General features: G+C 38.4%; 1 protein-coding gene across 7 annotated transcripts in view; it reads right to left on the reverse strand.

Annotated features, from left to right (window-relative positions):
* The window catches only part of LOC138795943 (ubiquitin carboxyl-terminal hydrolase 15), a 74,563-nt gene that overhangs the window by 23,546 nt on the left and 34,375 nt on the right, over window positions 1–16,642 (reverse strand). For 6 of the 7 annotated variants that reach the window (XR_011363692.1, XM_069975743.1, XM_069975716.1 and 3 more), the window contains 7 exons: window positions 12,239–12,383; window positions 9,597–9,770; window positions 7,030–7,188; window positions 4,267–4,491; window positions 2,256–2,339; window positions 2,082–2,176; window positions 117–308 (listed from right to left, as the gene is read on the reverse strand). Coding sequence is in view for 6 of the 7 variants with exons in the window: in XM_069975743.1 (XP_069831844.1) it covers window positions 117–308; window positions 2,082–2,176; window positions 2,256–2,339; window positions 4,267–4,491; window positions 7,030–7,188; window positions 9,597–9,770; window positions 12,239–12,383 (1,074 nt within the window). In the remaining variant the exon portion in view is untranslated. Of the gene's footprint in view, window positions 1–116; window positions 309–2,081; window positions 2,177–2,255; window positions 2,340–4,266; window positions 4,492–7,029; window positions 7,189–9,596; window positions 9,771–12,238; window positions 12,384–12,465; window positions 12,696–16,642 lie in introns of those variants that run through there. The other variant, XM_069975757.1, reaches the window with a different exon arrangement.

Raw genomic sequence — 16,642 nt, forward strand, 5'->3', positions numbered from 1 at the left:
TGCCATTGCTACATAGACCGGTTAGAGCACAACACTTGGATATTCGGAAATAATAGACTAAGAAACAGAAACTTGAACAAGGTATTTAGATGATTTTACAGGTTTCAAATACATACCACATCCTAGTTAAAAGCAGATTATACAGCTTATCTTCGGTGATATTTCTAGGCACAGTTAAAAGAAAAGGTTGGCCAAACAACGTTGATCCATGGTGATGGCTGTAACTAGTATGACGGAACTTTTCTCGCAAATAAATAGGAATTATAACTTGCTCTGTGTCTTCTGCTCTGTTGATGGAGGTTTCAAACCTGAAACATAAAATACATATTTAGCTAAAACATAGTCAAATTTATTTCTATTGAAAACTTAAGTGTTACAGTGTAAAGTGGGCAGAATTCATCAGAGGTATAGAGAAATAGATAGTAAAAGGGAAGTTCCAAGCAAAAGGGAGATTGGTGCAGATTGAAGCATTAGAGAATTCAAGTACAAAAAATAGTTAGTTTCATCAAAGGGTTCACTGGGGAATCTGGCTATATAGGCATTTAAAGAAAAAAGGAAATAAAGAAGAAAATTGTAATAATAACTTTATCTGCCTGAATGCGGATGCACTGGAAATGCTACACATTCAATTCCAAATCCAGCAATAACAAAATGTAACCAGTTTGTTATTCCTTTACAGAAGGTAAAGAAAAGGGAATATTAGGCTCTTCAAAAACAGTAGCAGTGCCAGCATTTTTTGTTAAAGACGAGTTTTATCTAGAAACTGCGAAAAATGCTTATGGTATCAATTGACTTTGAATTACGTAAAGCAAATCTAACATCAGACCTCAGAAAAGATGATATTAGCATTCCCTGATCTGCTCAGACGCTCTGAATTCAGCTGTGCCCTTCTTTTGCAAGTCGGCCTTACTGTTACGAAGAAAAATCATTTTATTTATAAATATGCTATCAAGCAAGCCCTATTGATGACGCGCCTAATTATTATTCACCTACAAGCCAAAATTCCTTCAAACTCAAATCTCGCAATCATAATAAATCCCTGGAACAAAAACTCTTTAACCAAAAGTAGTCCAAGGAAGGACAAGCAGTAAACCATAACAGGGCACCAAAGGCTCACTAATGTGTGAGCGGAGGAAGGATAGCCTGTCTGGTCCCACAAAAGAGCTCTTATAACATCCCAAAAAAGAGCGCAAACTGCTGAAAAATGTGAAGGGAATCTATCAGCAAGTTAGGGCCTGATGACAAAGAGTAAAGCGCTGCGAAATCAGTTGGCGCTATACAAATAAATATTATTATTATTATTATTATAGAGGGATCATTACACAGAGGCACATAGTGGCTTTAATATGCTATACGCTATAATGAATACTGAGGCTGTCTCTCTGCAGAAACACCCACTATAGAGGGTATTTGTATTGCGCAGTATTCGTTAGGGGGCACTGCTAGAAGGATGGGCCAGCTCATTAACATATCAGTAAAACTATTACATAAAAATGACGCACCAGGGCACCATATGAAAGGCGCTATGTGCCTCTGCATAATCCCCAATTAGGCTCTATCAGTAAATAAGGTACCCTATTGACAGATTCCCTTTAATGATGGCTGTAACATAAAGGTCTCAGAACACACAATGCTTAGCAGCTTTATGTGTGTGGGATGAAGATGCCGTAAATGGATGCTGGCATATTCACCAATGAAGATGCCTACAATGTGTGCATGACTATCAAAACTTGACAGATTCGCTATAGAGCATTACTATCATTTGAAGGGAAAAAAACAACAACTTTTGACAGCTGAGACCCCATGATCTCTATAGCAAGGACAAGTGTGTATCAGTGCAATTCACCTCCTGGAACGGTAGCACGGTACTAAACCTCTCATTGCAGGAGATGGGCTCAACAGAGGTCTCCTGAAATGAGACGGATCAAGCGCTGAGCCAGCTATATATTGAATATTGATATGATGTCAATTTTCTTTTATTAAATTAAAGTTATGCTCTAAGTAATTCTACTGGGGTTATACTTTACAGTAAGCCCTAAGTCTAATGCTAAATTCATAGACATATATACACCCAAACTTACACATAAATATCATCACGCTCCATAATGCTACTCAAATTTTCATCCATTGCAAATATCCTGTGAAATCTATGATTGTAAATATCTGTGACCACCATCTGAAAACAAAAAAGCATAATCAGTTTTATTATTAGACTATGAAAAGAACACAGGAAAATAGATCTTGAAAATGCATACCTTCTCTGGTGGAATATCAGATAGTGAAGAAAGCGCTGTGCAAAGGTCCATTATGTTTCCAATCTTTGGAACAACGACTTTGTACTGAAAGGAGAAGATAAACGAATAATAAACATATGAAAAGCAACTTTATTAACAAATAAATACAAAACGTATTTATCATGTTTTATTTGTAATTAACCCCTTATAGGAACTCCACCAGGCAGAACATATATACTGGGGGAAATGAATAAAACTTTCTGCACCATTTTTTTTGTCACACAGCACTTAACACCCAATGTGTGCAAAACTACTCAACTGTTCAAATTCCTAGAGAGTGATTGGAAGAATATTAAGTAGAGAGCCCAGATACCTCTAAAAATAAAGTAGCCAAAAGCTACCATAAAATATGACAAATTCTAATATAGATACAAAAATTATATATTTTGTAACAGATTTTCATTTAACAATATGTTTTTTTTCCAGATGCACTCCCCTAAATGTAAAAACGTTACAGGTCTGGCAATTTCTTAGCTATTTTGTTAAAAGTGAACTTGTCAGCTGCAATTCATGTTCCAAACTGCTGAGGTCAAGGAGACACATGGTATCTTTGCTAGAAAAATGCTTTTATTCTCTGGTACAAAGTGTAAAAGAGATGTTCCCAAGCCCCTGAAGTGCTGAGGGTTGTAACACCTTCTTGGTTCCTATCCCTGACCCTGCTTGGGATTCTTCCAGGTGTCAATCAAGCAGGCACAGGAATGGAAAGGGTAGTGAGATGCACTAAAGAATTAAAGCATTTTTCTACATTCTGGAAGCACAGACAGATATACGAAAGGTAGTATGTGTCTCATTGCCCTAACCGCTATTAAATAGTGTCAGCAGTTTGGAATTACAGATGACAGTCACATATTACAATGAAGTTTTTGAAGCAAAAGCCAGTACATCTAAAATCAGAAGTTTTGAGTTTCTAATCTGTTCTGTTTTTGTCTTGAAAAACAGCATAAAAAAATCCGAACATGTGTACACATCCTTAAGCCCCTATTACATTTAGCGATTATTGTGTAAAGATTCGCTATACCGATCAATCACTAATAAAAACTAGTGACTTTTCATTCGTTGTTTGATTGTTGGCTGTTAATACACGGGCAGACAATCACTCATTTTCACATATGAAATTTATAAACGATAATTGCTTCATGTAATATGGCCTTTATAGTTAAAGGGGAACTCCAGGTAGAGGTTAAAAAAAACTTAACTGCTGAAGAAGCATAACGCATTACTTACCTGTCTATCCCAGTTTTGAAACTACCACAAATCCATTTGTTTGGGGGGGGGGGGGGGGGGGGGGTTTGCTCTGTTTTGTGTTTCTGTTCTTCCTGGTTTGGCATTTCCCAGAATGCAATGCTTTCCCTCAGCTGACCATCACAGCCCCCACCCATTACAATCAGAAAAATTAGTGCAGCACCTGCTTCTGGCTGGTTAGAGATGGTGAATGAGTCAGGGGATTGGGTTATCCAGCCAAGCCTCCTGTGACATCACGCCCTGCCACCTGTCTGTATCATCAGCAAACACACACAATGTGAGACAGAGGCATGGAAGATTTGTCTCCTGGGGGGGGGGGGGGATAGCAGAAGGAGCAGGAGACAATGTGAATTGGCACAGGGGCCATTTTTTTAAATTCCCGGATTTCTATCAGCTACCAGTGTGGCAGAACCGCACCGATACAGTGAAACATTGTATAGACACATCTATATAACTTTTAATGTACTTTTAATAGAAAACAAGTTTTTCTTATCTGGAGTTCCCCTTTAAGTAACATCTAACAAAGCCTTCCAGATTCATTTACTGCCACTGAAAATCAGTGGAACAAGGTTTTAACAAAATCTGAACCTTAAACAACAACAGGCCATTACTTGCAGGTATACTGTTCTAGATATGACTAGCATTTTACCAGTAACTATAATAATGAATGATCACAACACAGATAATGTTCTCCATACATTACTCTCAAGCACAATCTCTCATATCTTACCTGCATAGGTCTGGCAAGAGGGTCCATTCTAACAAGATATACCTCCAGTGTGCGTTCTTTTTTCATCGGTAGTGGAAGAGTTAGGTAACAAAAAGGATCAAATGTCACAGATATTTTAGCACATTCAGGACAAACTAAGGTGGATTTAAATAAACCATGAAAAATATCAACAATAATGGAGTCATTTCTTTTTATATGGTTCTCCCAGGCCTCTTCAGCAACTACCTGTAATGCAAGAATATGTAGTATAAGGGTTAAAACAAAGTAATGCTGTTGCTGTGTAAAAATTATATGCCAATTACATGTGTATGCATATATGTGACAAGCGTTTAACATAATTTTATTTTATCTCACAGGCCATATATGCTTGTTCTCAAAGATACTGACACTTAGTATCCTGATGTGGTAAGCTGGGGAGCTGACAAATGATGTCTGTTTCCTTTTTCACCGCTGTCTTTAAAATACATTCTTCTGTTGATCACATCGCCTGAAAGCAACCCTTACTATTAAATTATAATATAATGAACATCTTATACTTAAATGTCTCAAGTAATCTCTACCTACCATCACAAGACTTATTATGGAGTTGTGCTGCAATGGAGCAGCAGCCTAGGGCCATATCTATACATACTGATACTGCTATATCCTTAACATTTTACCTTGTAACAAGCGCATACTGTTCATATTATTGCTGCTGAAGAAAAATTATTAAATACCCCCCCCCTTTTTTTTGGTTTGTATTAAAATTATTTTAAAATTGATATGATGGCACTTAGGGGGAAATGTATCAAACTGACATATGAGTACGCCAGTCTAATAAATTTCACTGCCCCCGTGCTGGATTTGCGAAGGGTCTTAGTAAATCTGGCCAGCCTGAGACAGGCGCAAAAATCTACATCTGCTCTGTTGCAGACACAGATTTTCACCATGATTTACGCCTAATATATATCCAGCAGCACAGAAAATAGATAACGTAGGCGAATGCCCCTCTCACCAAACCGGCCCAGGTAGGTATAATATCCAAGATAAGCGAAGAGATAGCACTTCCAGTGAAACTCCAGTGGTTTTATTTAGCACACCAATATGCAACGTTTCGACTATAGGAAGCCTTTTTCAAGCGTTGATACAACACATCACACAAAGCCCAGTATAAATACATGTGTAGCAAATTATCAATCAGTGTTAATCAATAAGCACAAAAATAAATATAAAAGGTGCATCAAGGTGTATGTTACATGTGTTATAAAATATAGTGAAGGAAGAGACTCAACGTTCAATAATAGTTCAAGTCACTGATCACATCCATAAGCCCCATATACTGTACAATACATATGCTAGTGTTAATAAGTGACTACTAAACACAAGTACAATTAATATAAAAAAAATTGGTAAACAAAACCTAAGGGTATACATACATAATGCCAGACATAGGGAATCCCAGAGTCAGTGTGTCGAGTGGCAGCGTCGTCCCCGTGTGACATCACATGCTCATGCCAGTGGTCCCGATCACGTGACCAGTCTGCATCACATGATCTCTATCCCAGCGGGGGGACCGCGCATGTGCACAGCGCACGACGCACAAAGGGAAAAGCCAATCACCGTACAGATCACTGAATCAAAGGCAGCCATGTTTGAAAAGGGAAAAATGTAAATTGGAAATAGGAGGCATGGGCTAACTGATAATGGAAGAAATATGGGATAACTAGACCAAAAATGAATCCAAAAATGTGGGATTGTTGGACTGAAGGTGATAAGTACATATGAATACTAATGAATATAATAATATGATAAGATATCTATAATAAGGGCCTGGGGAGAAAGAGCATGGGTATGATTTAAAGCGACTCTGTACCCACAATCTGTCCCCCCCAAACCACTTGTACCTTCGGATAGCTGCTTTTAATCCAAGATCTGTCCTTGGGTCCGTTCGGCAGGAGATGCAGTTATTGCCATAAAAACAACTTTTAATCCTGCAGTGCTGTGTCTAACGGCCGGGGCTTACATTTGTATATGCATTAGGCTGGCACCACCTCTCTGTCCTTCCTCCCCACCCTCCTCATCATTAGTAATGATCCAATTACATTTACTGCTGTTTGAGCTTTGCACAGGTGTATTAACGATCCAGCCCATGTTCATTATGCACACAGGTGAGGAATAGGAGACAATCTGCCTGGAGCATTCCTAATGATGAGGGGGGTGGGGAGGAAGGACAGAGAGGGTGTGCCAGCCTAATGCATATACAAATGTAAGCCCCGGCCGTTAGACATTCTATGGGAATCCCTATTATGTAGGTATACCCTTCGGTTTTATTTACCAATTTTTTTAATATTAATTGTACTTGTGTTTAGCAGTCACTTTTTCTATTTGTTTTTGTGCTTATTGATTAAGCTGTAATTTGCTACACATGTATTTATATTGGGCTTTGTGTGATGTGTTGTACCACCGCTTGAAAAAGGCTTCATATGGCCAAAACTTTGCGTATTGGTGTGCTAAATAAAACCACTGGAGTTTTACTGGAAGTGCTATCTCTTTGCTTATCTTACAGCTAAATTAGGCGCAGGAGTCGTCCATGTCTCCTCCCTGCCTTTCCACACCCCCCCACACACACCTCCTTGCAACGATTGGGGCTGCGCCTAATAAATACATCAAATATCTGCAGATATTTGCGCAAAGCAGCCAAAAATTTGCAATTATTTCCAGGTATTCACCAGGTGCAGGCATGATAAATCTCCCCTAGTGAAGAAATATATAAAAGACAAATACCTTGTCTGGCCTCCCATCTGCATCCTTGAGTTGGATGTAAGGCTTCTTTCTAATTCGATTTAAATCTTCATGCAAGCCATCTAATAAAAAAGCGAGTAGTTCTTGGCAATCTTGTTGCTGATAACCAGAAAACTGAGGTGCAAAACGGCCTACCTGAGTCTGTAGAGTAGAAAATTATTTCTAAATCAGTATTAATGACTATATTAACAGTAGGAAAGAAAAAAAGAGCAAAGCCCTTCAGCTTTTCATGGAATTTGAATGTGTCAGCTGTATTTGCGGCAAAGAACTATAAATAGGTTGAATACCTGTTAGGGTATAAAAGGAAACTGTACCTTTCCTGGCACAGATGGGGGTTGCAGTACTTATAAAATGTTAAGTGTCAAGGAGGAGGGGCAGAGCTGCTTCTTAAAGGTGAAGTTCAGGAAAAGCTATTTAAAAAAAAAAAAAAAAAAAACTGGGGAGGATAAAAATAATAACATGCTTTTACCTCCCTCGCTTCAGCACTGGTGGCTGCATCCTGCCGCTCCGGTCCCCAGCCGATTCCTGGTCTGAGTGCGGACCCGGGTCCTGATGTGGAACGACAGTAAGTGGCCAAAAACGCTGAACTGGGGGAGGTGAGAGCATGATATTTCTTTGACCCTCCCCAGCACTTGTTAAAAAATAGCTGTGCCCAGACTTCTCCTTAAAATTTTTTTATTGCTAAGCTTGTGTCTAAGAAGTGGAAATCACTGCACTTCAGGCAGGACACCACTGCTGTCACTGATTGGATGAGTGGGCCTGTTAAGTCACATTCCCAAACCAAACAACAGGGATTGCTGCTCCTTAATGCTGACGGCAGCACAGAGGCAAGAAAAGTAAGTGTATGTTATTTTTTTATTTAAGCACCCCCTCTCTGGGTGTGTGTGTATGTATATATATATGTATGTGTGTATATAGTTTATATATATATATAAATATATATATATATATATATATATATATATATATATTATATACATACACACACACACAGTGGTACCTTGGTTTAAGAGTTACTTGGTTTAAGAGTGTTTTGGTTCAGGAGCTCCCAGATTTTCAAAATTGTGACTTGGTTTAAGAGCATTGCTTTAAGAGCTTCCTGTACTGGGTAGAAGCGCGAGTGGGGGAGGGGCTTGGTCTGCATAGCGGGGTCTTCAGCCCTGTACTCTGACCCAGGAAGTCTCCCTCACCTTCCAAATCATAGCAGATTTACTTCAGACTGGGGCTTGCATCAGGGGACAGGACTGTGGAGGTAATCTCTCCATAGCTGCAACCCCTCTCTCCCCGGACAGAGAGTGCTGCTAAACTGCTCTCACATCTGCCCTGCTCATTCCTTCATACTCCCTGCAGTCTTTGTCAGCCCTTGTGTTTCCCATCCTCTCTGTTACTGTACAGTAACTTATAATATCACTTATTCTGCCGTTTCTGAATGTTTCATCTGTTTTACATGTTATTCAGAATAATAAATCATTATTTTTGGGGTGTAGAACCAATTGTCTGCATTCCTATGATCTCCTATGGGAAAATTTGCTTTGGTTAAGACTGGATTTGGATCACAAGCGCAGTCCCGGAACAAATTATGCTCGTGATCCAAGACACCACTGCATACATATATATATATATATATATATATATATATATATATATATATATATATATATACACATACATACATATATGTATTGCGATACATGCCGCCCAGACAACTCTTTTAATGCAATCAGGTATCTACAGTACATACAGTATGAAAAGTATACTTACACTTAAATTCATAAAGACATTACATTTGTTATCCTAATGTGACACCATATGGCATCATAAAAATGGGAATTTGGCTAACTCATCTAATACAATATACTAAGGATAAGCGATCACTCGAAGAGATGGCTAATTTTAGAGAACTTCACTCGAAAGACAAGGGGGTAGATTTATGAAACGCATTGGTGGCGTATGCCATAGAGAAGGCACAGACTCTAATCTTCTCCACGACGTACGCCAGCTGTGACCTCCTGCCATGCCTAATTTAGCAAGGTGATTATTACTGGAAATGGCATAAACCATGCAAAAATCTACACCTGCTGCAGAGCAGGTGTAGACTGTGGCACAAGCACTGTGACAGAAGCAGGGCTGGCTGGCTTTACTAAGAGGTGTGCGCCTCTTAGTAAATCCAGCTAGGTAAATGGGGATGGGTCTTAATAAATCTTCCCCAAAAGCATTGTGCAGTTGTTTGATCATGAAGACCACTGTAAGGTGTTGGTACAGTATACAAAAAACATTGTATTGAATAATGGACGTTTTTTGAGGCATATTAAAATTTTGAGGCATATTAAAATTATGTAATAACGGGCGTCTTTCTAAACGCAAAAAGCGGACGCCTTTTTCCTTTTTAGGACGTTGTGTGAACATAGCCATACTGAGAAAATGTATTGGTTAGTAAATTGGTTTTAGGGTAGACTATAATAATAAACTAATACTACACGTTTTTATTTGTATTTTGGAAAAACAAATCTCAATGGTCATTTATACATTGTCTTTTTGCTGAAACAAACCTTAAATGCTCTAGGAGTTACATAGCTGTATTTCCCTGACCACATTTGCTTGATGAGATCCGCGTAAGACTTGGCGATTTCTCCTCTCATACCTAAAGGATTGTCCAGGTTCAACTCATCTTGATACTTATCATTAAGGAAGTACTCAGTTAGTGGTGGAGTATTGCTCAAACACTGGAAAAAATAAGAAATATGATAATGGAAATACACATTGTCCAGTTATAAAGTGCTGAAATCAACTGATCATCCTAGGTCTGATCCAAAGTCTGACTTTTCTATGTCAGAATTTTTTTTTAGGCTTATGGAGCCTATTATACGGCTCGATTATCGTGCAGCAATGACTGAATAGATATTGTCAGCTATGTCTGTGCAGCCCTTTCTTTACAGCTGTAAAATACTAAAGATGTACTTACATGCTCCCCCAGTGTCCCCCAGTGTTGTCTGTGGGATTCCCCGCTCTCTGCAGCTGTAGCTCACACTTCAGATACCGTCTCTGAAGTTAGAGGCGGCTCAACCAGTCAATGGCTGAGGCTGCGCCAGAGAGGGGTTTGGAAGTGGCAGAGGTGGGCGGAGAATCACAGAAACAAGAAACAACACAAAAACAAGGGCAGGTAAGTCTATGTCTTCATTATTTTCTTTATCCTTACATCATTTCCTCGGTTGATCGCTGTCTTTATTATACGGAGCAATATCTGCCCATAATGTAGAGCTCTTAGCAATACACTGGACTAGCCATTTTTAGACAAAGTGTCACTGTCGTTATAGCTTTCACAATCTAAATCAACAGTAGATGTGATATAAGGCAAGTTTGCAATTTACATTCATTATTTATTTTGTTATCATGCTGTCAAACAAAGCTATACTTACCAGAAATCCAGGTCCAGTCTCCTGAAGGCAGATTTTTAGTCTTTGGTTGTGTGCTGGTTGAAAAAAAGAGACTAAACACATGAAGTCCTGACCTGTACAGACTGTCATGGCTCAATGTGTCCATCAATCACATGACTGCCTTCTGTGTGACCGCTCAGATGCACTTAGTCTCTTTTTTTCAACACATTCAAATTTAAGTTAACAGTGAAAGGTTATCTGTATTCTGTGTTATCTGTTTGATTACAGTGATCACGAATTTCGATTTTGTTTCATTCTGATACTTTTATAAAAAAAAAACACTTTTTGAATAAATATGCTTAAAGGACAAGTGCCATGAAAAACTTTTTCCCAGTAATTGAAGCACATTACAAAGTTATATAACTCTGTAATATGCTTCAATCACCTATCTGCCTCCCTTCCCTTTCTTTTCCCCCCTCCACCCCCCACCAGGAAGTGTCCTGACTCACACAGACCTAATGACTGCTGTCACTGTCACCAGGCAGCTCCTTCTTGTGAGGATGAGTCATCAGCAGGAGGGCTGCTCTAGGTCCTGTTACAGCAGCCCCCCCTCCCCAGTCCAAGTGATGGCTTGCAGTTGTTCAGCCAATGGAAGCTGAGCAAGCTGAGTCACCTGACAAGGCAGGGGAGGGGGGGCTGCTGTAACAGGAGAAGGAGCTGATGAGGAGCTTGGTGACGGTGACGACAGTAATTAGGTCTGTGTGAGTTTCTTACACTTCCTGGTGGGGGGTGGAGGGGGGAAAAGACAGGGAAGGGAGGCAGATAGGTGATTGAAGCATATTACAGAGTTATAACTTTGTAATGTGCTTCAATTACTGGGAAAAAGTTTTTCATGGCACTTGTCCTTTAAACTTGCTCTGTTCTGATAATAAAGTTATTATTCTTTCTATAGGGCTGTATCAGGGCTTATTTTTAGCACCTTGAATCATAGTTTGTAGGTATCATTTTTGTTTGGATGGGACTTTTTGATTTCTTTTTATTATTATTATAATTTTTTTTTTTTTCTAATGTATGATGTGACCAGAAATCAGAATTTCAGGCATTTGACATTTTTTTTGTTTATGCCGTTTCCTGTGCAGGATTAATAACATTACATTGTAATAAATATATCAGACAATTCTACATGCAGTGATACCAAATATGTTTGCTTTAGTTTTGGTTTATATTAATATTTATATTTTTTATTTGAAAAATGGGAAAAGGTAGTGCTTTGAACTTTTATTATGGGAGAGTTTTTAAAAAATATATTTTTATTTATATTTTTAAATATTGGGACCTTTCAAAAGTAATCATTAAATTGTTAATCCTCATGTATACAATGGTATTGCACAGCATAGGTCAGTAGTCTGCTACAGCAGGAAAGAAGGTAAGCTATGGGCTCATGTTGCAGGGGTTCTGATCGGACACCCAACTGGTGTTACACTGCCATTGCTGATGGTATAGGTATAGCTGATGTGAAGGCGTTAAGAAGGAGCTTTCTTGGAGTTTCAGCGTGGTGTTCTAGCTCAGTTGTGGAGCCAAGCTGTAATACCACACACAATTTTAGGACAGTTGTAGTGCTGTTGTGGGAAGAAAGCAGCAATATGTTTTAATTCAGGATAACCCTTTAAACATTACATTTTTAAGCGGGGGTGGGGGAGATTATCCTTGTGCACAATTTTTGCACGAATGCAAGTGCTAACTTTGTGCTAAGCTTGTAAATGCCTCCTAACCTTGCCCTAGTCAACAACAACAGGATGAAATGAGTGATATTTTACCTGAATTGCAGAATTCATAAAACAAGTGTTCCCCAGGTTACTTAAGCCACAAAGTCCTGGCTGCTCATTGTGTCTTCCTGGCTCAGAGTATTCATAGTTCTTGTAGGCAGCATATGAAGGTAGGCAATAGTTTGAATTTTTCACACTGGAAGAAGAAAAAATGTAGTGCTAAGTGCAAATGTAATTCAATTGACTGGTATCATAGTTACAAGAGAACATATTTATACCCAGAAATGGGATGTGTAGGTTCACAGCTCACTTGTTTCTCTATAGGTACATCATATTTTAGACATTTAATATTAAAACATAACCAGCAGCATCTGATCATTGCAGATCCAAGGCAATACTCTGTTTTGGTGTTCTTATGTGTGCAGTTTAAGTAGTCGATATTGGCTATTTAATTACAGATGATACAGCGAAATTCCCAAGGCTGCTGATGCATCCAAAAGCCAATGCAATAAGAGAAAGAAAAATAACTATTTATAGCTTTTTAACAAGGACAGTATGATCTAATGTTCACAAACCGAAAACAGAGACAACCAATGAAGGATGCATCAATGTGTTCCATTTAGGTAATCTATACAGCTATGTTCCTGTGGGGAAACTTTCCACAGTGTACAACTCATTCCACTCTGAATGTCACTTACAGAAAATTCTAAAACATCTTGTACTGTAATTGCAAGATAAAGAAAGGTCCTAACAGAACATATAAACAATGCAAAAGCAGAAATTTGCAATAGATAGACTCAAACTTCTTTTTTTTTTTTATTTTGCTAATACATTGCTTTAATAAAACTTCATTAAAATAAATGTATATTTTTAAAGGGCAACTCCAGGGAATATTTTTCCTTCAAATCAACTGGTGTCAGAAAGTGCTAGAGATAGTTAATTCACTTCTAGTAAAAAATCTCAAGTTTTCCAGTTCTTATAAGCTGCTGTATGTCATAGACACAGACATAGATATGTAGGACATACAGCAGCTGATAAGTACTTGAACGCTTGAGATTTTTTAATAGAAGTAATATACAAATCTCTGGCACTTTCTGACACCAGTTGATTTGAAAGAATTTTTTTTTTTGCTGGAGTACCCGCCCTTTAAAACAACTTCAGATAAATAGCTGCACTAAGGGGTGACACTGCCCCTCTGCTGCCACCACTGTTTGTGTCAGGAACTGCAGGGCTATCTAAGCCCTGCAGTTCCCGATCCCCTGTTCTGCTCAAGCGCTGTCGAATAGCCCTATACAGAGCAAGGTCCTGGTCTTCCCTTGTACTGTATGTTCATATATACAGCACACAGGGGAAGGCTACCTGACACAACTTGGCAGCCTCCCTACACCAAGCGGTGATTGCAGGTAAGTAGTTGTAGCTTAGTGAGTGTTGCTCGCCTGATTCCGGGTACTGCATATAAGAGCTCCTTGTAAATAATCTGTCGCTGAAGGGCACTCCTGAAGATATCCAAATTTCCTTACTAGACATGTTAGGCATACTTCTTTTCTTTATGTATTTGGATACATTACACTACTTTCCCTGCTTCTGTCTCTTAACAATTTGGGGGCAATACTAGTTTCTTAGTTAGAATATCTTCCTGTGTGTACAACTTGTAACAGGCTAACCTCTATGAGAAATACAATTGTGAACACAATATACAATATTCCTTTTACAATTATTATACCGATCAACAGGGATACATAAAAAGACCTTACAAATGCAGCGCACAATGGGAAAAATTGTACTGTAAAAATATGTTTGTTAAAGGGGTTATCCAGCGCTACAAAAACATGGCCACTTTCCCCCTACTGTTGTCTCCAGATTGGGTGGGGTTTTGAAACTCAGTTCCATTGAAGTAAATGGAGCTTAATTTTAAACCAGACCTGAACTGGAGACAACAGTAGGGGGAAAAGTGGCCATGGTTTTGTAGCGCTGAATAACCCCTTTAAGAAGCCTCCAAAAAACAAGTGATAAGATTGTATTACCAGTTCCCTTAGAAAACAGAACAACACTGAATGGCAGAGATGGTAGAAACATACTGTAATGTATATCATTACAGGATTTCATCTGCCTGCTTCTTCTGCATGTGTTTACAATACAAACAATACAAAATCATTTGAGGAATATGTATTCTATGGAATAAACAAATATCAATAGAAAACACAGCATAGACAGTAAAAAAGAATCATTATGCAATATGCCAGGTTGTGAGGAGATTGCAGGCTATATGGGAAAATGTTAAGGAAAATAAAATTCTGATCAAATCCAGTCTCAGCCTGTCTTGAATAAAAATGCTAATTCATAGTCTTCACCAAGGCAATAGATTACATTTTCTTGTGTCCATTAAAATATAAATTACCCATTACATGCAGTATCATGGAGGCTCTGGCACCGAAACAGGTTCAATAATGAGACTTTGTAATGACCCATCTTTGATGCCTTGCTCACTCACAGCAAGTTTATTATTAGCACAAAGTTCTTTTAAAGAGCATCTGTCATGGCAACCGAACTTTTCAACTTAGGGCACTTGTTACATGCTATAACTGGACAAATTTATCAGGGGCTACTACACCTACCGGATGGACCACCTAAAGCTTCATTTACATGTCCACAACATCTGTCAAGACAAGATCTGGCACAGACACACTAATAAAAGTTTATCTCAGTTATCTAGATAATTCTAGCTAGTGTCATAATTTTGACCATTCCTCTTTTTTTTTTTTTTTTACAAGTACTTTCAATTTTTACGGACGAAATGGATTACAGAATGCACCACAGACAAATTTTTGCAATTTTGCCTGAGCTGTTTTTTAACAGCATTTTATGATGAGTGTTGACCTCCAGCTACTGTTTTATCTATCTCCTGGTGTCACCCTTCACTATAATGCTCTATTAATCACTTTACAGCAGCCTCCTCTTATCATCAATAACAGAACGTCTCAGATAAGTTTTGAGCCTATGGGTAATAATGAAAACTGCTACATTTCAGGATTATTTTATAACAGCCAGAGTAAAATGTGTCATTTTCTGACACATTTTTTTCCATTTACATGCCTCTGCCTAAATGTGTTATTATTCACTTATTTATTAGTAAATGCCTAATCTTAAAACAGACCATCAATTTCAAATTGGTGGTATTACGACTGCCGACACATTCGCCAGGAGCCATGGATTTTTTCCTAATCTTTTTTACTGTCTGCTGCAGCACAATGATGTCATATTCATAGCAGCTGTACATGGTACTAAAGCAAAGGTAAGATTTTACCACATACAAAAAGTATATGTAGAGTAGAAATGTACTGTTTTAGTAAAGTACTTACATCCCTATACCATTTTTCTTCCCCATGTATATATTCACTCCCTGGTTTCCGCTTTGAACTGTAACCCTGCTGCTGCCATGCAATAGTGCAGACACTTTCCCATAATCCTACTTGTTGGATGTGAAGTGAAAACCAACTGCCAGAACTAATGGGACAGATCATTGGAATGTGTCCCAAACTAGTGAATGCCCAGAGGGCCATAACAAAGGCCAGTGGGTTATCAAAATAAGCAGTAACATGGGGATGAGTGACTGCCAAAGCAAGTTGTAACATGCATTCAAACTGCACAGGTGAAAAAGAAAAACTGAGAAACATGCAATACACAAGACACTAAACTCTTGTGAAAAAATAAAGGAAGAGAAAAGTGAATTGACTGAATAACTCCACTTATATTATCAAAGAAAAACGAGGCAAGGATTTCTACCATTTCATTCATTGGAGAACTGAAGAAAGAAATGTCTTATCATGCAAGTTAGTAAACATGTAGGTTTGTTTCCCTTGCGTCTTAAAGGGCTAGTATCACCAGCCAATTATAAAGACCATTTACAAATATACTAGTGAGGCTCCACACCAAGACTGGCTACATAGTCAGCAAATATATTACAAAGATACTGGATTTTAATTAAATCATTGGAAATGTGTGTGAATTAAAGATTTAAACAAATGCTTATGGAAAGGACTAAAGGCATTTTTGTGTAGTATTGAAAAGGGATTTGGCTAGGGACAGAGTAATGGAGTCACCACTTTCAGGGCATAGTGCTCTGTCTGGTGGGCAAATAAGATAGTTGCCTGGAAATAATTGGCCAACTTGTCTGCTATATTTTAAGCTTCAAGGCTGACTGAGAGGAGGATAGTATTTTAAAGGTCAATGGATTGACAGAAAAGTGCTGGAGCTACAACTGTACAAACCTGAGTAAAGAAAACATCTGTCATCTACAGATGAAAATTGCGCTACCATATGGACAGGTAAGAACTATTTTGCCTATTTCAAGACAGTAGTTTATTGTAACTGACCAAATAGCCCTACGATCAAATCAGTTTTTTTTTTGGTACCTAGGTCATGACCTCATCGTATAAATAAAGTGTGTACTGGATA

Source organism: Dendropsophus ebraccatus, chromosome 1 (genome assembly GCF_027789765.1).
Source record: "Dendropsophus ebraccatus isolate aDenEbr1 chromosome 1, aDenEbr1.pat, whole genome shotgun sequence".
Taxonomy (NCBI): domain Eukaryota; kingdom Metazoa; phylum Chordata; class Amphibia; order Anura; family Hylidae; genus Dendropsophus; species Dendropsophus ebraccatus.